Source organism: Nerophis lumbriciformis, linkage group LG26 (assembly GCF_033978685.3).
Source record: "Nerophis lumbriciformis linkage group LG26, RoL_Nlum_v2.1, whole genome shotgun sequence".
NCBI lineage: Eukaryota > Metazoa > Chordata > Actinopteri > Syngnathiformes > Syngnathidae > Nerophis > Nerophis lumbriciformis.
This window is the reverse complement of record NC_084573.2, coordinates 20,328,365-20,354,695: the sequence shown is the minus strand read 5'-3', so window position 1 is coordinate 20,354,695 and position 26,331 is coordinate 20,328,365. Positions and strand designations below refer to the sequence as shown.

Here is a 26,331-nt window from a genome sequence, read left to right as displayed (position 1 = left end):
TGTTTACGGTTTCATGCTTAGTTCACGCTGCTTGTTTCACAGTCCATGCTGCCCTGTTCACGTCATTGCAAGTAAGTTGTGTTTATTAATGCCACAGTTAGTGTCTTTTGTTGTTTGTCCATAGTTCTGCCTTTGTGCTAGTTTTTGTTTTTATAGCCAAATTCCGTACTTCCGCCCTTGTGCGCGCCTTTTGTTTATTCCTTTTATTCGTGTTAAAGTAAAGATGTCATTACCTTCACGCCATGTCTGGTCCAAGTTCACTTGCATCTCGAGAAAACAACCACACCATAGTCCACGTATTGACAACATACAAATCATTCATGTTTCAAAAAGCATAAAAACATTTTGGTTTCATATATGTTCAAATCTCTTAATCAACTTTAGTCCTGAACAAAAACACCAAACATGTCATTTAACCCTTGTAACCCTTTGAAGGCCTTTTGAACAAACAATGTCACAGTTGTCAATTAAAAGACAATTCTTTAATAGACATATTTAAATGTAAGAGTAGCAAGAAGCCACGCTTATTCAATCCAACCCTCTTTTCAAATCATGGCAACATATGTTGGCTTCCTGCCCTCATCTTGCATAACATGACGCTATTTGACTGATTTCAACCTCTGACATTATCTAATAAAATGCCTTCAAGAGGGTCAAAATAATAATATCAAAAATACAACTCTGATATTTTGTTCAGGGCTGAAGTTTATTGAGAAATTTGAGCAAAAAAGTTTTAATGCCCTTTAAAAAAGATACTTAATAAAAGTACAGTAACATCAGTAAATGTAATACTGTACTTTCAACCTCAATGTAAGAGTAGTAGTGGTTTCCGCAGAAATCAATGATCAACTTTTACAACTGCGCCATCAGCAGTGTACTCACTTATGGATTTTTAGTGTGGTTTGCTAGCTGCACTAAAGCGAACCAACAGGGCCTCCAGCGAGTGGTTAAAACGGCGGGTAAAATTACAAGGACGATACTCCCAGAGATGAGTGCCATGTACACAACTCGCTGCCTAAAGCGAGTACACAACATCCTGAAGGACAGATACCACCCAGCACATGGCCTCTTCAACCTGCTACCCTCTGGAAGGAGGTATAGATCGATTCGCGCCAGGACCACCAGAATGTCTCGCAGTCTGTATCCCCAGGCTGTGAGACTGCTAAATGAACAGCCTTCCCCTTTGCTGCCCCGGACCATCTTATTACCTCACTCTTCACCACCTCAATAATCATTCTCTGGACATTGCATTGCTGCAACATCAACGTAACACCCATCAGACATCTGACTGTTCCCACCCCTCTTATCGCGATCTTCCTGACAATGCAAAAATGCTAAAATGTAAACTATTGTCAACCTGCACATCAATGCCGTTTCTATGCCGCTGGACAAAGCTCAAACTAAATCTCGTTGTTCATGCATGACTTAAGTGTTATTATGACAACGACAATAAAGGAATTGATTGATTGATTGTTTGAAACAGCTGTTCTCATACTCTAATTCAATATGTTAGTAATCCCTTCCACTGCCATATTATACAGTTTGTTATCAGACAATTGTGACTGAGATCAAGAGTCCACTTTGTTCCTTTCTGATGTGAAAAGTGGAGCTTCTTGACTTATTTCCCACTACGGGGAGCTGTTGCATCTGACTCACTAATACACCGAAGGCCAGATGCATTCTCTCATGCAGCCCTCTGCTAATAACACAACCATTACTGAGTGCACTCCACGACTTCCTCTTGACTCGTTTCCAGTTGAGTAATACCGCCTGTGTCTTCTCATCGTTTGCTTCAGTTCCTCTCTTTGGTGTCTTAAACCAGCGACAGGACTCCTTGGGGAAGATGGCTGACGCTGTGGTGCTCAAGCAAAAGGACTAAACCACAAGTCAAAAGGAGATTTTAGGATTTGTTAGAGATATGTTTTGTTTGCCGCTCCTACTGATCGTCATCTCCTCGACTTCCGAAGGTAACGATTAATTTCTTCTGTTGCAGTTCAGCAGTGTTGACCGTGTTCATTTCAGCAATGATTGCAGCCTTAGGTTGCTTTCAGAGGATAGGCTCCAGCCCTCCTGCATACCCAGAGAGGGACAAACGGTAGAAAATGGATAGATGGATGTTTCCCACTCATTAGAACAGTGTTTTTCAACCTTTTTTGAGCCAAGGCACATTTTTTGCGTTGAAAAAATCCGGAGGCACACCACCAGCAGAAATCATAAACTCAGTTGACAGTTAAAAGTCATTGTCGCAATTGTTGGATATGACTTTAAAGCATAACCAAGCATGCATCACTATAGCTCTTGTCTCAAAGTAGGTGTACTGTCACCACCTGTCACATCACACCCTGACTTATTGAGTAATTTGCTGTTTTCCTGTGTGTAGTGTTTCAGTTCTTGTCTTGCACTCCTATTTTGGTGGCTTTTTCTCTTTTGTTGGTATTTTCCTGTAGCAGTTTCATATCTTATATTTCCCGCATCTACTTTGTTATAGCAATCAAGAATATTTCAGTTGTTTTCATCATTCTTTGTGAGGACGTTGTTGATTGTCATGTCATGTTCGGATGTACATTGTGGACGCCGTCTTTGCTCCACAGTAAGTCTTTGCTGTCGTCCAGCATTCTGTTTTTGTTTACTTTGTAGCCAGTTCAGTTTTACTTTCGTTCTGCATAGTCTTCCCTAAGCTTCAATGCCTTTTCTTAGGGGCACTCACCTTTTGTTTATTTTTGGTTTAAGCATAAGACACCTTTTTACCTGCATTTACAAAGCAATTAGCTACCGGCTGCCCCCTACTGATATGGAAGAGTATTACACGGTTACACTGTCGAGCTCTAGACACTCAACAACAACACATCATTTGCAGACTATAATTACTGGTTTGCAAAAAAAAATTTGAACCCTAATATGTCAAATTAGATCATCTCCCACGGCACACCAGACTGTATCTCACAGTACACTAGTGTGCCGCGGCACAGTGGTTGAAAAACACTGCACTAGACAACGGCATATTATTTGCAGATTATAATTATTGATTTTCAAATAATATTTTTTGGACCAATTAGGTGAAGTTGCATTATTTCCCACGGCACACCAGACAATATCTCAGGGCACACTAGTGTCCCGCGGCACAGTGGTTGAAAAACACTGCATTAGAATATAAAAGAAAAAAAGTATTTCATAATGAGCATGTAGTCAACATCAAATAGTAAACTTTTTTAATAAATATGAAATGTGTTTTGTACTCGGGGACATTAAATAAAAATAAAAGCAAATAAAGGCAACACAAAATAATATGATTTTTACTCAAATACTGTCTTTCATGAGCATGAAAATATAAAAGAAAAAGGTAGTGTATAAGTTGATTGGCAACACTAAATTGGCCCTAGTGTGTGGATGTGAGTGTGAATGTTGTCTGTCTATCTGTGTTGGCCCTGCGATGAGGTGGCAACTTGTCCAGGGTGTACCCCGCCTTCCGCCCGATTGTAGCTGAGATAGGCTCCAGCGCCCCCCGCGACCCCAAAAGGGAATAAGCGGTAGAAAATGGATGGATGGATGGATAAACATATCAATATAATTAAATATTATATATTTTGTATTAATATGTTTCATGGGGACGGCGTGGCGCAGTGGAAGAGTGGCCGTGCGCAACCCGAGGGTCCCTGGTTCAATCCCCACCTAGTACCAACCTCGTCATGTCCGTTGTGTCCTGAGCAAGACACTTCACCCTTGCTCCTGATGGGTGCTGGTTAGCGCCTTGCATGGCAGCTCCCTCCATCAGTGTGTGAATGTGTGTGTGAATGGGTGAATGTGGAAGTAGTGTCAAAGCGCTTTGAGTACCTTGAAGGTAGAAAAGCGCTATACAAGTACAACCCATTTATCCTCAAGAAAATGTAAAAAAAACAACAACAACATAAAAGTATGAATATATAATGAGTATATAAAGTCAACATGAAGTATAACATTTTATTTAACTATTTTGTGTTTCATATGCATGAAAATGGAAAAAAAAATAACATTCTATATAATGAGCATATAAAGTCAACATACAATATTTCAATGTTCTCTTTAACTATTTAATGTTTCAGACTATTTAGTATATAAAAGAAACAACTATTACATAATGAGCCTATAGCCACATCAAATATACATTTGCAATAAATATTATGTGTTCTATACTCAGAAACATAATATTTATTGCAAATGTATATTTGATGTGTTCTATACTCAGAAACATAATATTTATTGCAAATGTATATTTGATGTGGCTATAGGCTCATTATGTAATAGTTGTTTCTTTTATATACTAAATAGTCTGAAACATTAAATAGTTAAAGAGAACATTGAAATATTGTATGTTGACTTTATATGCTCATTATATAGAATGTTATTTTTTTTTCCATTTTCATGCATATGAAACACAAAATAGTTAAATAAAATGTTATACTTCATGTTGACTTTATATACTCATTATATATTCATACTTTTATGTTGTTGTTTTTTTTTTTACATTTTCTTGAGGATAAATGGGTTGTACTTGTATAGCGCTTTTCTACCTTCAAGGTACTCAAAGCGCTTTGACACTACTTCCACATTCACCCATTCACACACACATTCACACACTGATGGAGGGAGCTGCCATGCAAGGCGCTAACCAGCACCCATCAGGAGCAAGGGTGAAGTGTCTTGCTCAGGACACAACGGACATGACGAGGTTGGTACTAGGTGGGGATTGAACCAGGGACCCTTGGGTTGCGCACGGCCATTCTTCCACTGCGCCACGCCGAATGAAATTATTATTAAGAGCATTTAAAGTCAACATCAAATATTTGTATGGTATTTTATTTAAATGTTGTGTGTTTAATATGTAAAAAGTATTATTATATAATGAGCATATAATGTCAACATAAAACTATTTAGTGTTTCATACTCATTCCAATACAAAATAAACCAGGGTTACATAATGAGCAAATAGTCAATATCAAATTTAAATTTGTATCAAATATTATGTGTTTTCTTTACTCAGGAAAATGTAAAAAAGGTATTGTTTATATAATGAGCATGTAATGGCAGCATTAAATATTATTATATTTTTTTATTCAAATATTTTGTGTTTCATAAGCACACAATTATAAAATGTTTTACTGTGTAAGCATATAGTCAACATAAAATATTATTATATAATGAGCATATAATCAACATAAAATAATGTATATTTTGTAATAAATAGTATTTGTTTCATACTTAGGAGAATGTTAAAAAAAAATCATATAATGACCATAAAATATTATGCATTTTTTATTCAAATATTTTGTGTTTCATACCCATGAAACTGTAAAAGAATGAAAGTATTATTAAATAATGACAATATAAAGTCAACATAATATATTATTGTAATTTTTTGTTCAAATATTTTGTGTTTCAAAAAGTATTATTACATAATGAGCATATCAAGCCAGCATAAAATATATTTACATATTTGGTATAAAATAATGAGTGTTTCATACTAATTAGAATATAAAATGAAATTAATATTTCTATATAATAGCAAAGAAAGTCAACATAAAATATCTTTGTAATTCCTTGCTCAAGTATTTAGTGTTTCATACGCATGGGAATGTAAAAGAAAAAGAGTATTATTATATAATGAGTATAGAAAGCAAGCATAAAATATTTTGTGTAAAATATTTAGCGTGTCATACTCATTGGAATATAAAATAAACATATTTTTATATATTGGGCATATAAAGTCAACATAAAACATTATTTTATTTATTTTAAATATTTTGATTTTCATAAGCATCAAAATGTAAAAGAAAAAAACTATTCTTATATTATTAGCATAAAATGTCAACATGAAATATATTTTTCTATTCATGTATGTTGTAATGAGCACATGAAGTCATCATTAAGTATTGAAATATATACACATTTTACAAATTCAATATTTATTTCATATTCAGATACGATATGCTGAGAGATTGCTTTAATAATGCTAAATGTAATATTTTGAGGGGCTATTTGTCTTGTACCTTGCGTTACTTGCATGTATACAGTATATTGTTTGTTTTATTTGCATATAAATGTATCAACAGTCCTTCCTACCATGAAAACAAACAATTTAATTAACCTATTTCTGTTTTCCACAGTACAAAGTAAGAACACGTGTGATGTCGTCCCCAAAGATCTGTACATCCAAGTAGGATCTGATATTCAGATATTGTGCGACAGTTCATGTGTCCACGGAAAAGTGTTTTGGACACTGGATAACAAAGCGTTACCCCAAAACTACTCGACCCCCATCAACTCGTCTCGCACAATTGTGTCTTTGAGGAACTTCGTGCGGCACAAAGCTGCACTGCAGTGCCACAGTGTTGATACTAAGGAGCTTCTCGGAGGAACCACTATCAAAACATACGGTAAGATTTTATTCATATTCATTACCTGATCGTAAAAATTAATGTGAGAAAACAAATCGTATATCAGCAACAAAATAAGTATTGGATTATATCGGTTTGTAAGTATATATATACTATATACTGTATAAACATATACAGTATATATATATATATATATATGACTTTGTGAAGGCCATTCTAGAACCTTAATTCTAGCCTGATTTAGCCATTCCTTTACCACTTTTGACGTGTGTTTGGGGTCATTGTGTTAGGAACTGGTCAAGGGGGTGACCCCGGGATGCAGAGACGGGAGGCAAGTTTGAATAACAAAAAGGAATACATTTAAAGAGTCCAAAAAGTGTAACAAAAAGCGATGGGGCAAAAATGCACACCATGAATACTAAATGGAACAGGTTCCTCAGTAGTCGGCAAGGGGGAAAGCCAGGGCGCACTAAGCACAGGGTAAAGTCTTTGCTACCTCAAGGAGGCTAGGAAACAAACACAACAACGTTAGGAAATACAGGATTAAGGAAAATCAACGTACCAGGACTGACGAGACGAAGCAGGCGCATGCCCGTGGGAGGTGCAGGATGAAAATTAACCGACAAGACCAACTGTGGGTGACGAGCTTAAATACTCCTCGGTAGAAATAGGTTGCAGGTGTGCTTTAGTGTCCGCCCCTCGCTGGAGACTAATGAGCTGAGGAAACAAATCACAACAAAAGAGAAGGCGGGGAGAACAAAACATAACACATTGTCCTGTTGGAACACCCAACTGCGCCCAAGACCCAACCTCCGGGCTGATGATTTTAGGTTGTCCTGAAGAATTTGGAGGTATTCCTCCTTTTTCATTGTCCCATTTGCTCTCTGTAAAGCACCAGTTTCATTGGCAGCAAAACAGGCCCAGAGCATAATACTACCACCACCATGCTTGACGGTAGGGCTGGTGTTCCTGGGATTAAAGGCCTCGCCTTTTCTCCTCCAAACACATTGCTGGTTATTGTGGCCAAACAGCTCTTTTTTTTTTCATCTGACCACAGAACTTTCCTCCAGAAAGTTTTATCTTTGTCCATGTGATCAGCAGCAATCTTTAAACGAGCCTTAAGGTGTCGCTTCTGGAACAAGGGTTTCCTTCTTGCATGGTAGCCTCTCAGTCCGTGGCGATGCAAAACACGCTTGACTGTGGACACTGACACCTGTGTTCCAACAGCTTCCAATTCATTTGCTGAACTGCTTTTTGGTGGTTCTCGGTTGACTCTTGATCATCTTGACCAATTTTCTCTCAGCAGCAGGTGATAGCTTACGTTTTCTTCCTGATCGTGGCAGTGACAAAACTGTGCCATGCACTTTATACTTACCAACAATTGTCTGCACAGTTGCTTTTGGGACCTTAAGCTGCTTTGAAATGGCTCCAAGTGACTTTCCTGACTTGTTCAAATCAATGATTAGTTTTTTCAGATCTGTGCTGAGTTCCTTTGACTTTCCCATTGTCGCGTTTGTAACCGAGTCTAATGACTGCATCACATGAGCCCTATTTAAATGGGCTCCTAGAAGTCAACAGGTGTTGTCAATCATAATCACTCACATGAAGTTAAGAGGCCATGCCATGAAGCTAATTTGATTTGATTGTAACTTTTCTACATCACCAAAATTGATAATGTATGTTGCTGTATGTATACTTTTGACCCAGCAGATTTGGTCACATTTTTAGTAGACCCATTATAAATTCATAAAAGAACCAAACTTCATGAATGTTTTTTGTGACCATCAAGTATATATATATATATATATATATATATATATATATATATATATATATATATATATATATATATATATATATACATATATACACGTTAGGTCAGAAAAAAACACAGAGGCTATTTCATCCCTAGAAGGTTTCCCTGCTCAAAGATGCAATTATGGATGAACTGTTTTTTGTTTTTTTTAATACAGCAAAACCCACCAATGTTGGCTGCATTTTGCACTATAAACAGGACTCATGGGGAGGTGTACCGCAGCTTTTCACCTGCAGTTGGAAGCATCAGGCGCATGTCTCAGAGCACATAAACTACACTGTACTAGTGTGAGTTCATCTTTCTCCCAGACATGTAAATCATTATCATTGTTTGAGTTTTCTCAAAGTAATGTGCATTTCTTTTAGTTCCTCTCAGCTGCACAGGTCCCAGTTTGAAATCTGCAGCTCACAAAATAAGACGTGCACAACCAAAGATGTGCATTTGTCAGGGAATATAACTCTGGTGGGCAACTACACTGTGACAGTGAGAGCTAAGACCAACAACTGGGAGGTTTACTCCCATCCTTATGAATTTCAGCCCTATCGCATATGTAAGTATCAATGATGTCATAAATATGTATTTTTAAAAGAACGTGACTTAACTTGACCACGTCCCCTTTTCCTCAGTGCAAATTTCCCCGCCAAAGTTGAACCTAACTGCCTTATATGGCCACATATTAGCAGAGTGGACCACCTCAGCCACATCCAAAAAACACCACTGTCAAATTAAATATAACAAGGTATGCACTCTTTTATCACCTGTTTCTAAAATGAAAGAAAAAAAAATGTATACATTAGATAAGCCATGGTATTGACGACTAGTTCTCGTCTCGGTTGCAGGTTGGCGATAGTGAAGCATCAGAGGTAATGTAACATTTTGTATTTCCTGTTAATAACTTACTTTATAATTAACATTACTGACTGAAGACATGTAATAGAGAAAAAAATATTCTCATTATTATTTAGATATTTTGATAATTATGTAACACATAAAACAAATTTAATTAGTCATCCATCCATCCATTTTCTACCGCTTGTCCCTCTCAGGCTCGCGGGGGGTGCTGGAGCTTATCTTAGCTGCACTCGGGTGGAAAGCAGGATACACCCTGGACAAGTTGTTAAATTAGTCAATGTATGTCAATATTGTTGTTAGTATTACACATTTGATACATTAAAGTTAAATGGAATTAGTCAATGTCAATCAATGGACCAGTGATTGGTCAGTAACAGTAGGTCGCTCACTCGTCATTAGCCAGTCTCATGACAATCATTACTGGACACAGCACCAGTGATTGGTCAGTTACTGGTTAGTCTACATGTTAATCATTACATGTGGCACCGGTGATTGATCAGAAACAATATGTTGCTCACTTGTCATTGGTCAGACTATGACAATCATTACTAGACAAAGCAACAGTGACTGATCAGTAACATACATTGTTCACTCACAATTGGTCAGTCTTATTAGACGCAGCACAAGTGATTGGTCAGTAATAGTAAGTTGCTCAGTAGTCATTGGTCAGTGTCCTATCAGGATCAGCACTCGTATTTGGTCAGTAACAGTACAACGTTCACTGGTCATTGGCCAGTCTACATGTCAATCATTTTTAGACGCCGCGCCAGTGATTGGTCAGTAACAGAACATCACTCCCTCATCATTGGTCAGTTTTATTAGTAACAACACCCGTAATTAGACAGTAACAGTATGTCGCTCACTCATCATCGGTCAGTCTTATTAGGATCAGCGCCCCTATTTGGACAGTAACAGTACATTGCTAACTCACCATTGGTCAGTCTCATTAGGATCAGCGCCCCTATTTGGTCAGTAACAGTACATTGCTAACTCACCATTGGTCAGTCTTTTTAGGATCAGCGCCCCTATTTGGTCAGTAACAGTACTTTGTTAACTCACCATTGGTCAGTGTCATTAGGATCAGCGCCCCTATTTGGTCAGTAACAGTACATTGCTAACTCACCATTGGTCAGTCTTTTTAGGATCAGAGCCCCTATTTGGACAGTAACAGTATGTCACTCACTCATCATCGGTCAGTCTCATTAGGATCAGCGCCCCTATTTGGTCAGTAACAGTACATTGCTAACTCACCATTGGTCAGTCTTATTAGTATCAACACCCGTAATTGGACAGTAACAGTATGTCACTCACTCATCATCGGTCAGTCTTATTAGGATCAGAGCCCCTATTTGGTCAGTAACAGTACATTGCTAACTCACCATTGGTCAGTCTTATTAGGATCAGAGCCCCTATTTGGTCAGTAACAGTACATTGCTAACTCACCATTGGTCAGTCTTTTTAGGATCAGAGCCCCTATTTGGTCAGTAACAGTACATTGCTAACTCACCATTGGTCAGTCTTATTAGTATCAACACCCGTAATTGGACAGTAACAGTATGTCACTCACTCATCATCGGTCAGTCTTATTAGGATCAGAGCCCCTATTTGGACAGTAACAGTACATTGCTAACTCACCATTGGTCAGTCTCATTAGGATCAGCGCCCCTATTTGGTCAGTAACAGTACATTGCTAACTCATCATTGGTCAGTCTTATTAATATCAACACCCGTAATTGGTTAGTAACAGTAAGTTGCTCACTCATCATTGGTCAGTCTTATTATGATCAGCATCCCTATTTGGTCAGTAATAGTACATTGCTAACTCATCATTGTCTTATTAGGCTTAGTGTCCGTAATTGGTGGTTAACAGTACATCGCAACCTTATCATTGGTCAGTTTATGCGTCCATTTCTATTCAACGCAGCGCCAGTGATTGGTCAGTTGAGTTGACGGTGGTCAAGTTAATGTATCAACCTAAATATAAGTCAACACCCCGAATATACAAACCCCAAAACCACAACGGCATAATGCACCACAAATTTTCAATGGGAGACAGGTTTGGACTACAGGCAGGCCAGTGTAGTACCCGCACTCTTTTACTATGAAGCCACGCTGTTGTAACACGTGGCTTGGCATTGTCTTGCTGAAATAAGCAGGGGCGTCCATAGTAATGTTGCTTGGATGGCAACATATGTTGCTCCAAAACCTGTATGTACCTTTCAGCATTAATGGTGCCTTCACAGATGTGTAAGTTACCCCTGCCTTGGGCACTAATACACCCCCATACCACCACAAATACTGGCTTTTGAACTTTGCGCCTAGAACAGTCCGGATTGTTCTTTTCCTCTTTGTTCCGGAGGACACGACGTCCACAGTTTGCAAAGACAATTTGAAATGTTGACTCGTCAGACCACAGAACACTTTTCCACTTTGCATCAGATGAGCGAAGCTGGCAGCGTTTCTGGGTGTTGTTGATAAATGGCTTTTCTATTTTCTCCAGAAGGTGCTCAATAAAACTTTAGCAGCTAGAGCGAAAGGGAGGATAAGCTTTGACAAAGTAGAGTCGTGCACTCACTACAAAGTTTCAGTCCGCTGTGCTTTGGACAAAGCTCCCTGGAGCGAATGGGGCCGGGAAGAAACGCTTTTGACACAACTCCATCGTAAGTTCAAATTTATTTCGCTTCTTAGCAAAGATTCCTGTTCCTGTTGAACATCACACTTGTTGCTAGGCAGAGTTTATATTGCAGAATCGATACTGATCATTAATCCCCTTGCAGGGAGTGATGTCAAGTTGCACCTATGGAGGAAGGTAACAGAACCAGACCAAAGCGGAGCAAGAAAAGTTTACGCCATGTGGACGGTCAGGACGCTTTAATATATATATTCACATTTCATACACAAGTAAAATATGTCCTCTTCTCCATTACTTATTCACTGCAGGAGATTCCGTCAACATGCCAAGGCACATTTATCTATTCTCTCCATCTAAATTCCATCAAGGATCCTGGGAATTATATCAGTCATGGCCGTACTTTGTGTGGCGATTCGACATGTAAGATCGAGGTCAATAAAGACGCTCACAAGTTAAAGCTCAAGGTCCACCACAATGAGACCCTGCTGGCAGAGGACAGTGTTTATGTTCCAGCAGTTGGAGAAAGTAAGTTTTAATGGAGTTAAAAATACGTAACGGAAAGGAAGTAAAACAGTGAAATCTAATGCATAGATTCATAAAAGGTGGCTTCATCAAGTGGTACTCTGGGAATGACCAAACCCAGCAGGCACAAGACATTAAAACAACGTTGAGAACTTGTTGAAATTGGTCCTGCAGTGGTAGTCCTAAGTGTCCCAATACTTTTGTCCAGTCTTAGTCCTAAGTGTCCCAAGACTTTTGTCCAGTGTAAGACTTTTGTCCAGTGTAAGTGTCCCAATACTTTTGTCCAGTTTGAGTCCTAAGTGTCCCAATACTTTTGTCCAGTTGTAGTCCTAAGTGTCCCAATACTTTTGTCCAGTTTGAGTCCTAAGTGTCCCAATACTTTTGTCCAGTTTGAGTCCTAAGTGTCCCAATACTTTTGTCCAGTGGTAGTCCTAAGTGTCCCAATACTTTTGTCTAGTTTTAGTCCTAAGTGTCCCAATACTTTTGTCTAGTTTTAGTCCTAAGTGTCCCAATACTTTTGTCTAGTTTTAGTCCTAAGTGTCCCAATACTTTTGTCCAGTGTAAGTGTCCCAATACTTTTGTCCAGTTTGTGTCCTAAGTGTCCTAAAACTTTTGTCCAGTTTGAGTCCTAAGTGTCCCAGTACTTTTGTCCAGTGGTAGTCCTAAGTGTCCCAATACTTTTGTCTAGTTTTAGTCCTAAGTGTCCCAATACTTTTGTCTAGTTTTAGTACTAAGTGTCTCAATACTTTTGTCAAGTTTTAGTCCCAAGTGTCCCAATACTTTTGTCCAGTTTTAGTCCTAAGTGTCCCAATACTTTTGTCCAGTGGTAGTCCGAATTGTCCCAATACTTATGTCAAGTTTTAGTCCTAAGTGGCCCAATACTTTTGTCAAGTTATAGTCCTAAGTGTCCCAAAACTTTTGTCCAGTTTTAGTCCTATGTGTCCCAATACTTTTGTCCAGTTGTAGTCCTAAGTGTCCCAATATTTTTGTCCAGTGTAAGCGTCCCAATACTTTTGTCCAGTGGTAGTCCTAAGTGTCCCAATACTTTTGTCAAGTTTTAGTCCCAAGTGACGTTGAGCAACTCAAACATAACATGCTATTTGACGTTTAATCAATGTTGGGTTCTGCCAAACCCAGCAGGCACAAGACATTAAAACAACGTTGAGAACTTGTTGAATTTGGTCCTGACGTTGAGCAACTCAAACATAGCATGCTATTTGACGTTTAATCAATGTTGTAGTCAATCCAAATATTTGAAGCTTCACAGTAAGCAAAGGATTTATTTTAATTTTTTTTTTTAATTTTAATTTTTTTTTTAAAAATTGTAATTTTTTTAAAAAAAAATTAATTTTTGTTAATTTTTTTAAAATTGTTTTAATTTTTTGTAATTTTTTGTAATTTTTTGTAATTTTTGAAAAAAATTTAATTTTTTTTTTTATTTTATTTTATTTTTTTAATTTTTTTTTTAATCAATCCAACAATATAATACACAATACCATAATAATACAATTACAATTCCAGCAACATTCAGATTAGCATTTAACAGAGCAATTGAGAGGTCACACAAACATGACACAAAACAATCCAAAAGTAGTCAAACAACAATGAATAATATCAACAACAGTATCAATATTAATAAGAATTCCAACATAGCAGTGATTAGAAATCCCTCATTTACATTATCATCATAGCCATTTATAAAAAAAAAAATAAAAACATTAAAAAAATGAACAATAGTGTTACAGTGACATCTCATAAGTTGGACTACACAATGTGTCAGGGTTTGATCAATTTTTTTTTTTTTTGCAAGTCAATTATTACATTATCAGGGTTTGTTACTAACTGTTCATTGGATGATAAACATGTCAATTATGACACCCGCCACTAGTTATTGGTCAGTTACAGCAGTGTTTTTCAACCACTGTGCCGTGGCACACTAGTGTACCGTGGGAAATTATGTAATTTCATATAATTGGGTTACAAATATTTTTTGCAAACCAGTAATTATTGTCTGTGCTGTCAAGAGCTCGGCACAGTAACTGTGTAATACTCTTCCATATCAGTAGGTGGCAGCAGGTAGCTAATCGCTTTGTAGATGTCGGGAACATGGTTTGTCGTGATCACAATATGCAGACGACAGCGGGAGGCAGTGTGCAGGTAAAAAGGTATCTAATGCTTAAACCAAAAATAAACAAAAGGTATTGAAGCTTAGGGATGGCTATGCAAAACGAAACTAAAACTGAACTGGCTGCAAAGTAAAAAAACCAGAATGCTGGACGACAGCAAAGACTTACAGCGCGTGGAGCAGACGGCGTCCACAAAGTACATCCATCCGTACATGACATGACAACAACAAAATAGGAGCGCAAGACAAGAACTAAAACACTACACACAGGAAAACAGCAATAAACTCAAAATAAGTCACGGCGTGATGTGACAGGTGGTGACAGCACACCTACTTTGAGACAAGAGCTATAGTGATTAGGGATGTCCGATAATGGCTTTTTTGCCGATATCCGATATCCCGATATTGTCCAACTCTTAATTACCGATACCGATATATACAGTCGTGGAATGTACACATTATTATGCCTAATTTGGACAACCAGGTATGGTGAAGATAAGGTCCTTTTTAAAAAAATAAAAAATAAAATAAGATAAATAAATTAAAAACATTTTCTTGAATAAAAAAGAAAGTAAAACAATATAAAAACAGTTACATAGAAACTAGTAATTAATGAAAATGAGTAAAATTAACTGTTAAAGGTTAGTACTATTAGTGGACCAATCATGTGTGCTTTCGGACTGTATCCCTTGCAGACTGTATTGATATATATTGATATATAATGTAGGAACCAGAATATTAATAACAGAAAGAAACAACCCTTTTGTGTGAATGAGTGTAAATGGGGGAGGGAGGTTTTTTTAGGTTGGTGCACTAGTTGTAAGTGTATCTTGTGTTTTTTATGTTGATTTAATTAAAAAAAACAACCCGATACCGATAATTAAAAAAACGATACCGATAATTTCCGATATTACATTTTAAAGATATTATCGGACATCTCTAATAGTGGTGTGCCTCCGCATTTCAATGAATAAAATGTGCCTTGGCTTAGAAAAGGTTGAAAAACACTGAGTTACAGTATGTCACTTCCTTTTTGGTCAGTCTATACCTGTCAACCATGACACACAGCAGCAGTCATTGGTCTGTTATAATACATGATCTTCACTGTTCAGTTGACACATTATTTACATATCAGACCGACCAATAAGGGAGTGCAATCCAGTTAAAAGGGGCCTATTATGCAAAACCAACTGTTCTTACCTATTGGTACCAGCTGTTGTGTATTTGGAATCTGCATAAGTCCCGAAAATGTGAAATCACACTGTGAAGGCATTGCGGAAATATTTATCAAACATTCTTGCCTTCCTTGATACTTCCGGGAAATGAGCCGTGAAGTGACGTTTTTCCCAACTGTGACGTCAGCGGATTATCCTTACATAATATAAATGTACCCAAATGCTTTACAGGAGTCTGCCATTGTAGTCACACTGTTTTAATTAAGCTCATTCTTTTTCGCTATCCGCCTGTCGTGGGGCAGACTGGCTCGTACATGCACATGCATCCTCCGCTGTTGCCATTGCTAATACAAAGTAGCGTATAGTTTGATCTTAATCTGTCAGTAGACTCGCTACGGAAGCGCTAAAAACTACCGGTGCAACAAAGATGGTGGGGAAAGGACGCTGTCGAAGTGGAGCTACGTATATAAGACCACCCACAAATCAGCGCATGCTGAAGAGATGGTCAGAAAACGATCTGTAAAACATCATCTATGCAAAATTTGGACCAAAGAACCATCAATGACACACAGCACCGATTATTGGTCAGGTACAGAACATCAATCCATAATTGGTCAAATTACAGGTCAAAGAGTGAGACACATAACTGGTTATTGGCCCGAGTGTGTGAATGTGAGTGTGAATGTTGTCTGTCTATCTGTGTTGGCCCTGAGATGAGTGTACCCAGCCTACCGCTCAAAATGCAGCTGAGATAGGCTCCAGCACCCCCCGCGACCCCGAACGGGACAAGGGGTAGAAAATGGATGGATGGGTAGTCAGTTAAAGTATACTTTATTATCAAAAGTATTTGGCCATTCATCCAAATGATCAGAATCAGGACTGCATTGGGCAGAGTGTGGAGGAATTATGGTGTGGGGTTGTTTTTTAGGAGTTGGGCCTCTTAGTTCCAGTGAAGGGAACTTTGAATGCTCCAGGATACCGAAACATTTTGGACAATTCCATGCTCCCAACCTTGTGGGAACAGTTTGGAGCGGGCCCCTTCCTCTTCCTCTTCCAACATGACTGTGCACCAGTGCACAAAACATGGTCCATAAAGACATAGATGACAGAGTCTGGTGTGGATGAACTTGACTGGCCTGCACAGAGTCCTGACCTGAACCCGATAGAACACCTTTGGGATGAATTAGAACGTAGACTGAGAGCCAGGCCTTCTCGACCAACATCAGTGTTCTCCTCACCAATGCGCTTTTGGAAGAATGGTGGAAAATTCCTATAAACACACTCCGCAACCTTGTGGACAGCCTTCCCAGAAGAGTTGAAGCTGTCATAGCTGCCAAAGGTGGACCGACATCATATTGAACCCTACGGGTTAGGAATGGGATGGCATTTCAAGTTCATTTGTTTGTCAAGGCAGTTGGCTAAATACTTTTGGCAATATAGTGTATGTTACTCCTTCTGGGTTAATCTACATATCAATCATGACACACAGCACCGTTATTAGTCAGTCACAGTGCGCCACTCCCTCATTGGTTAATCTACACGTTAATCATGACACACAGCACCGGTTATTGATCTGTTAGAGTACGTCACACCGTCATCGGTCGGTCTACACGTCAATCATGACACGCAGCACGGGTTATTTGTCAGTTAGATTACTTCACTCCTTCATTGATCAATCTATATGTGAGTCGTGACACCGTTATTAGTCGGTTATAGTACATCACTCCCTCGTTGGTGATTTTACATGTCAATGGTGACACATGTTATTGGTCACTTACAGTATGTCACTCCCTCACTGGTCAATCTACATGTCAATAATCACAGGCAGCGTCAATGATTGGTCCATCAGTCACTCTTCATTGGTCAGTTTACATGTCAGTCACTAGACTTAACAGCAGGTATTGGTCAGATATAAAGCAATATTCATTGGTCATTCTTTATGTTGGTAATTACTTAAATTGCTGTCGCTGCTATAAAATGCTTAATTGCTTTGTTTTTCCTTTGTTTTTCTCAGGCCTCCCACAAGTTGCAAACGTGCAAACAAGGAGCCTGCGAGGTGTAATCCACATCAGATGGGACGCTCCCATTGAGGCTGTTAGTGGTTATCTGATCGATTGGACCCACGATGGGCATCAGTACTACTGGAAGGAAAGTAGCTCTACCAACACATCATTGTTTGGTAGGTGAAAAGAACAAATAAATGGAGGATATGGCAGTTTGGGAAGTCAGCCATTATTATGGATTGCTATCTTACGAAATGGGGATTGTGTGACCATTAGTCTTATCCTTCATCTTGCGGGATGCATTATTATGGAAAGTGCATTAACAGGAAGATATTAAAGTGACATCATTGCACTTTGGAAAAGTCTCTTCATCTTCCTTCTAGGACTTCTGAATAAAGAGCCGTACAACATCACGGTTACGCCGCTGTTTGGTGACAAGACGGGCCTCAGCACTCAGGCCTTGCAGATCTGCTCCACTGTAGCAGGTTATGGAAATGTATATTTCTAGGGATGATGTTTGATAAGAAATTATCGAGTTCGAGCCTATTATCGAATCCTCTGATCGAACCGATTCCTTATCGATTCTCTTATCGAGTCCAGATAGGTTGTTGTATATGGAAAAAACACACAATATTTGGTTTAACAAAAGCTCACTTTTATTGTATAAGAAGAAAATAAAATCTAATAAATAAATAAATATTGACTGTTACCCCCCTAAAAAAATAAAATAAATAAATATTGACTGTTGTTACCCAAAGTATATTAAGTGGGATTTTTTAGAAAAACAAATATATACAGTAACACAAAAACAACCTGTCTCTGTGATCACTATAGGTGTATAAATAATAATATAGTGTTAAATAAAATCAGTCCCTTGGGCACAAAACTGAAAATAATACAGCTCTCCAAAAAGTGCACTACTGCTGCTATTTGACATAACTGTTTGTTATGATGCTTTGACATCTTTGCACTTTATTTCTTTATTGAAAAAAAATTATATGAAGAGAAAAGTTGTTTGCTAAAAAAAGAAAAGTTAAAGCTAAAAAAGAAATACACTTTATTGAGTTAACATTATTTCTTTATAGGGGGAAAGATGTGATGTTATGAGCTAGGGCAGGGGTCGGCAACCCAAAATGTTGAAAGAGCCATATTGGACCAAAAATACAAAAACAAATCTGTCTGGAGCCGCAAAAATTAAAAAAATTAAAAGCCATATTACATACATATAGTGTGTCTTGAGATATAAATTGAATTAAGAGGACTTAAAGGAAATTAAATGACCTCAAATATAGCTACAAATGAGGCATAATGATGCAATATGTACATGTAGCTAGCCTGAATAGCATGTTAGCATCGATTAGCTTGCAGTCATGCAGTGACCAAATGTCTGATTAGCACTCCACACAAGTCAATAACGTCAACAAACCTCACCTTTCATGCACAACGTTAAAAGTTTGGTGGACAAAATGAGACAGAAAAAGAAGTGGCATAAAACACGTCCTAGAAAGTCGGAGAAAGTTATACATGTAAACTAACTACGGTGAGTTCAAGGACCGCCAAAATTAGTAGGACAAAACGGCGCTTGCCAAATACTCGAATCAGTGAAGCATGTTTAATATAAACAGTGTGCTTTGTAACAATTAGGGAGGCTTGTGTCATGTTTGTCCTCCTACATAAACCATATTAAAACAAAAAAATATTTTTTTTCCCCTCATCTTTTTCCATTTTTCATACATTTTTTAAAAAGCTCCAGAGAGCCACTAGGGCGGCGCTAAAGAGCCGCATGCGGCTCTAGAGCCGCGGGTTGCCGACCCCTGAGCTAGGGAATATAACAACTACACTACCCAGCATGCAACGGTAGCCCCGAAAAGTGTTGTTGCATGTCGCCACCCGGCAGCTAAGAATGAGGTTATGAGCACGCTGTGAAAGTAAACGTCAAGAACTCAGCCAACACGCCTCGTCTGCATTATTTATAATTAGACAGACAACACATATACAGTGTGATTTTGTTTTGTTTACAAGGAAAGAAAAACAAAAGTTAAAAAAGGGAGATCATGTCATATATGTTGTATATATATGTATGTGCTGCGGTTGCCGTAAAGGAGGTGCGTTGCAAGCCTGGTTGCAATGTTTCCGGTTGGTCGTAAAAGTGTTCGTCATGTGTTTGTACCCTGCTCAAATCTCTCGGTAAAGTTATTCATTGGATTATATCTTTTGTTTTGAACTTTATTACACCTTGGAGCGCTTTTTCCGGTCCATTTTTTTCCTGCTTTTCCTATCTGTGCCTAATGACTGAGCTACGTGACGTCATTTCTTGTGATATCTCAAAGGGCATTTCTGGTCGGGACGGGATTCGTTCCCAGGAATTCGAATAAAGAACCTGCTCTTTTTCTTTACTATAGTGGTCTCGATAACGGGTACCGGTTCTCAAAAAGGGATTCGAGTCCGAGGACTCGGTTCTTTTCTTATCGAACAACCGGGAAAACCGGTTTCGAGTATCATCCCTATATATTTCACATTGTTTGGTCAAGTATTGATGTCAGACACTGCTGTGGTCCATTACAGGTCCAGGAAATGTCTCCAATATCAATGTTGAGGCGCGTCAAAAAAGCGCCCAGGTGAGTTGGACAATGAAGCCGCAGGAAGTGTGCAGCGGTGTTGTAAGCCATTATGTCATTTTCTATGGAACAGAACAAGGACCCCAGCTTAGTAAGTAGGCAAGTCACTCTTATTGATTGCAATATTACAGTACTCATGGTATCTCTTCGATGTGTCCTGTAGATGTCACAGTCGATGGTACCAAACAGTCAATCCATCTGAAAGAGCTTACCCCGGATACTCAATACAGCACCTATGTAAGGGCTGTAGCTCCTACTGGGTCTAGCCAGAGCAATGAGAGGCACTTCAATACCAAAAAATTTGGTAAGTATTTTGTTATCGTTTCTCGTGTGGGGGAGTGATTGGAAACATCTGGACCTCAAACTGTTTATTTCTCTGTTGTGGAGATGGGAGTACTTTCGCACATGACTAACCACAACTGAGTGTAATACATACAGACTGTACTCCCCCCCCCCCCCAGCCCGCAGCCCCACCACTGTATCTATTCATGCACATCATGTTTACAATGGACTCCCTACTCTGTACTAAATGTAAATCAGCACCTCTACATTTGAATGCTGGTATAATTTGGAATTTCACCAAATATTTCCAAGCAAAATCATGTCGTAGATTGAAGTTAAAAGTCCCAACGATCGTCACACACACACTGGGTGTGGTGAAATTTGTCCTCATTTGACCCATCCCCATGTTCAGCCCCTGGGAGATGAGGAGAGCAGTGTGCAGCAGTGAGCAGCAGCGTGCGCCGCGCTCGGGAATCATTTGGTGATTTACCCCCAATTCCAACCCTTGATGCTGAGTGGAGGCAATGGGTCCCATTTCTTATAGTCTTTTGGTATGACTCGGCCGGGGTTTGAACTCTCGACCTTCCAGTCTCAGGGCGGACACCACAAGGCCACTGAGCTGGTAAACGCCTCTGCATGTGTTGTAAAGACGGGACGTTGGCAAAGGAGTGAGTCTTTTGAACGGCTCTTTCAAGTAAACAATGAGAACCGATTCGCCGTTGTAATTTGTTCGTTTGGGAGCCATTCTTTATGCAAATTGCCCATGCTGCCCTCTCAGCTTTATTGGCTTTCTTTATTGAAGGAGTAAGGACATTGCCGAGTTAGAGTGATCCACATACGGCTCTTATTCACGTGAAATGCGCACGCACTCACGTAGACCGTTAATTTAGGGTAGGAGTTTCATTAAACCGCCCTTAAACCGCTGTATTTAGAACTAGAAAGAAATAAAGAACGGAGAATAGGAGAATCAGCACCTCCAAGTCCGAGTCCATGGTTCTCACCCGGAAAAGGGTGGAATGCCATCTCCGGGTTGGGGAGGAAACCGTGCCCCAAGTGGAGGAGTTCAGGTACCTCGGAGTCTTGTTCACGAGTGAGGGAAGAGTGGATCGTGAGATCGACAGGCGGATCGGTGCAGCGTCTTCAGTAATGCGGACGCTGTATCGATCCGTTGTGGTGAAGAAGGAGCTGAGCCGGAAGGCAAAACTCTCATTTTACCGGTCGATTTACGTTCCCATCCTCACCTATGGTCATGAACTTTGGGTTATGACCGAAAAGACAAGATCACGGGTACAAGCGGCCAAAATGAGTTTCCTGCGCCGGGTGGCGGGGCTCTCCCTTAGAGATAGGGTGAGAAGCTCTGTCATCCGGGAGGAGCTCAAAGTAAAGCCGCTGCTCCTCCACATCGAGAGGAGCCAGATGAGGTGGTTCGGGCATCTGGTCAGGATGCCACTTGAACGCCTCCCTAGGGAGGTGTTTAGGGCACGTCCGACCGGTAGGAGGCCACGGGGAAGACCCAGGACACGTTGGGAAGACTATATCTCCCAGGTGGCCTGGGAACGCCTCGGGATCCCCCGGGAGGAGCTGGATGAAGTGGCTGGGGAGAGGGAAGTCTGGGCTTCCCTGCTTAGGCTGCTGCCCCCGTGACCCGACCTCGGATAAGCGGAAGAAGATGGATGGATGGATGGATGAATGGATGGTATAGGAGTTGTTTTTGAGGAGTAGCACCTCACATTGGTTTCAGTCGCTTGTCCATTATAAGGCAAACTAATGCATGGGCTCCCTTCAACACTTTGAATCTCTCAGATTACAACCCTGTAATCTGTAAAATTCAAATTAAATGAAAGAAGATCAGTAAATATAGAAGCAATGAAACATACAATACTGAGATGCTGCTAAATGAAGACTTCAAACAAAGATAGTAGATAAAATCTTCAGCTCACTAACTGTTGAAAATCCCAAACAGACTGAAGAAAAATAAATTGTGCACGGATGGAATGAAATAAAACAATCGATGGCTTGAGCAGCAGTAAGGATTCTCCCTAAAAAGGAAAAACGAGCCAAAAACAAATGGATAACAGCAGGGATTCTAAGTCAAATGGAAGAGAGACAAATGGTTAAACATGTAGAGCCAGAAAAATACCATCAACTAAACACTGAAATGAAACAATCTTGTAAAGAAGCCAAGGAAAATGGTGGGACAAGGAATGGGAGGAGATTGAGAAACTGGATCGAGAACACTGTAGCAAAGAATTGCACAAGAAAGTTAAAGCTATGACGGGTAAATTAAAAAATAAAATCCGTAGCAAGTGTATTGAAGACAAAAATGGTAGAATGCTTCTTGAAAATGGAGACATTGTAGAAAGATGGCGGGATTACATCCAAGAACTGTACAATGATCAAAGAGGATCGCCACCAAGAGTAGAAAGAGAAGATGACGAGGAATATCTTGAATTCTTAAAGGAAGAACTTGAATGGGCAGTCAAGAGAATGAAACATGGAAAGGCAAAAGGAATTGACTTGATTTCTGCAGAAATGCTGAAAACTCTAAGCAATTCAGGAACTGATCGTTAAATTTAATGAACCTAATATACAAAACAGGTTGTATACCTGAGAACATGAATTAATCCATCTTTGAAAGGAACCAAGGACAACCAAATGCAATGAATAGCGATCGATTTACCACTGATTGTCACACACACACACTAGGTGTGGTGAAATTACCCTCTGCATTTGACTCATCCCCTTATTCCACCACCTGAGAGGTGAGTGGAGCAGTGAGCAGGCTTTTCTGATGCAATAACTATAAAGAGAGCTGTGCAACAAGAATGCATTATATTCCCATCCCTGTTTAATACTGAACAAATCTTTAAAAGCATTGAAAATCTGAGAGGCGGTTCTATATGCGGCCAAGACGTCAACAACCTGAGATATGCAGATGACACTGCACCACTTGCTGAAACTTATTTCATACCATCAACAATGCAGGAAAAATATACGGAATGAAAATGAATGCAAAAAAGACTAAGACCATGCATATTACAAGGAAGAACATTACCATGCCCTCAATTCATATTAAAATCGATGGTGAAAATATTGAACAAGTTGAATAATTTAAGTATTTAGGACAGACCATATCAATGGAGGGATCATGTGAGGAATAAACTAAATGTAGAATAGCCATAGCTAAAAGGGCATTCAGTAATGTGTGCTCAGGTTCAGTGTACATGATACATCGAGGAAAGTAGGCTTACAACGAAGGTTCAGAATACTTCAGTGCTATGTAACATCTACTTTATTATATGCATCTGAAACCCGGACAATAACCAAATCAATTGCAAAAAGACTGGAATAATTTGAGATGTGGTGAAGAACGTAGAATATTAAAAGTATCTTGGAATGAAAAAGAACAAGTACTAACGATGGCAAACCAACATTGAACGCTATTAATCAACATTATGGAAAGGAAAAACATGTTCTTTGGGCACACAATCAGACATAATCTGTTTCAAACTCAACTCCGAGAGGGGAAAATAGAAGGGAGAAGGGAAAGAGGAGGACCAAGACCCAGATGGGTTGATAACAACTCTCACAATATTATGTCAGACCCACTCGACATCCATTGCATTCGGTCTCCCCTAGAGGGGGGGTTACCCACATATGCGGTCCTCTCCAAGGTTTCTCATAGTCATTCACATCGACGTCCCACTGGGGTGAGTTTTTCCTTGCCCTTATGTGGGCTCTGTACCGAGGATGTCGTTGTGGCTTGTGCAGCCCTTTGAGACACTTGTGATTGAGAGTTGTATAAATAAACATTGATTGATTGATGATTGATTGATAACATCACAACATGGAATAATAAATGCTATCAGGACTGTAAAATAACAGCTCAAAACCGGTGCTACTGGCAAACCATGACATCCAACCTTCACTGAGAAGATGGAACTAGATGATGATGATGATGAAAGAACAGGGAAATTCCACCATCTTGTGGGATGTTATGACAACAAAAGCCATATTAGGTTGTTATCAATATTTCAAAATAATTCTCACCAATAGTGTGTTGGTGTTATGTACACATTTTGATTTATTGACCAAACTTTTATGTTATTACTCCCACGAGTGATTGTTTCCTTCATTGGCGTTGTTAGGCCTATTTTAGGGGGGCTCAAGCCCCCCTAAAATGTTCTTAAGCCCCCCTAAATAATTTGGTGTTAAAAATAAATAAATAAATAAAAATCTATTTTTTTATTTTATTTTATTTTTTTACAAATACATGCCGACATATTCATTATAAAGTGGCCCGAATATGAGTTTAAATAAATAATCATATAACCTGTCATTATTCACTCAGTTTCCCCTCACTTCATAGCGTAAGGTAGAGAGCCCCTTTAGTGTGTCGTATCCAATCCATTCCACTTGTTCATATAGAAAATGCCCACATCACTCAAAATCCAGTCCGTATTTTCTCTGCCACCTTGCGCGGTCCTTTGACTTGTTCATATAGAAAATGCCCACATCACTCAAAATCCAGTCCGCATTTTCTCTGCGACCTTGGTTGCAGTCTTGCTGGTGTACGAAGCACATTAGCACAAAGCACTGCAGAACAAGAACCTTGTGTCTGCAATTGTAAATAATTTAGTTTTTAAGTTTTGTGTTTCTTGTAGAATCTATATAAAGTAATATACTGTACATTAGCCTATTGTTAAAATAATGAAAAAAACATAATTAAATATATTTGTTTTATTGTATTGTTACGGATCGGTGCGGCGTCTTCAGTAATGCGGACGCTGTATCGGTCCGTTGTGGTGAAGAAGGAGCTGAGCCGGAAGGCAAAGCTCTCAATTTACCGGTCGATCTACGTTCCCATCCTCACCTATGGTCATGAGCTTTGGGTTATGACCGAAAGGACAAGATCACGGGTACAAGCGGCCGAAATGAGTTTCCTCCTCCGGGTGGCGGGGCTCTCCCTTAGAGATAGGGTGAGAAGCTCTGCCATCCGGGAGGAGCTCAAAGTAAAGCCGCTGCTCCTCCACATCGAGAGGAGCCAGATGAGGTGGTTCGGGCATCTGGTCAGGATGCCACCCGAACGCCTCCCTAGGGAGGTGTTTACGGCACGTCCGACTGGTAGGAGGCCGCGAGGAAGACCCAGGACACGTTGGGAAGACTATGTCTCCCGGCTGGCCTGGGAACGCCTCGGGGTCCCACAGGAAGAGCTGGACGAAGTGGCTGGGGAGAGGGAAGTCTGGGCTTCCCTGCTTATGCTGCTGCCCCCGCGACCCGACCTCGGATAAGCGGAAGAAGATGGATGGATGGATGGATGTATTGTTACATTAATAACTGTTGTATTATTATAGGATGGCTTGTTAAACATTTCATATGATTTTCAGAGGGTGGCAGAACCAAGACATTTAATATAAAATGTAAAATGAATAAATACATAAAAAGAAAAAGAAAAAAAATGGTTAAAAGCCATCGTCCCGGGGAGCATTTAATTTCGTCCTGTGCATTTTTTTTTTTACCGACAACGGGACTACGTTAATCTCAAGCCCTGGAAGTTACATTTTTATGTTTGCATTATTTATTTCAGCATTGCACTTTGAAGATGGTCCCTCAGCTCTTTGACAGCTTTGGCTCTTTTTCAGATTAGCTAAGTCTTTCTTATTTACAGTATATATAAACGTTTCTCATTTCTATTCAGACTTCCATATATATTTAATTTCCTTAACGGCTTGCCATAATACACATATATATATATATATATATATATATATATATATATATATATATATATATATATATATATATATATATATATATATATATATATATATATATATATAAATATATTATATACAAGCCAAATTATCCCGATACAGATATTACTTTAATTCAAGTAATTAACTAATAGTTCAAGGGCTTGAATTTACAACCATTT

General features: G+C 39.2%; 1 protein-coding gene across 1 annotated transcript in view; it reads left to right on the top strand.

The window, feature by feature from the left end:
- Positions 1–26,331, top strand: part of LOC133623824 (interleukin-6 receptor subunit beta-like) — a 41,405-nt gene that overhangs the window by 3,644 nt on the left and 11,430 nt on the right. Inside the window, exons 2-14 of the mRNA XM_061987244.2 lie at positions 1,797–1,967; positions 6,141–6,410; positions 8,345–8,474; positions 8,553–8,737; positions 8,814–8,926; positions 9,027–9,050; positions 11,543–11,699; positions 11,817–11,899; positions 11,980–12,196; positions 17,508–17,672; positions 17,880–17,981; positions 20,062–20,205; positions 20,278–20,418. Coding sequence (XP_061843228.2) covers positions 1,919–1,967; positions 6,141–6,410; positions 8,345–8,474; positions 8,553–8,737; positions 8,814–8,926; positions 9,027–9,050; positions 11,543–11,699; positions 11,817–11,899; positions 11,980–12,196; positions 17,508–17,672; positions 17,880–17,981; positions 20,062–20,205; positions 20,278–20,418 — 1,780 coding nt within the window. The 5' untranslated portion in view covers positions 1,797–1,918. The remainder of the gene's footprint in view (positions 1–1,796; positions 1,968–6,140; positions 6,411–8,344; positions 8,475–8,552; positions 8,738–8,813; positions 8,927–9,026; positions 9,051–11,542; positions 11,700–11,816; positions 11,900–11,979; positions 12,197–17,507; positions 17,673–17,879; positions 17,982–20,061; positions 20,206–20,277; positions 20,419–26,331) is intronic.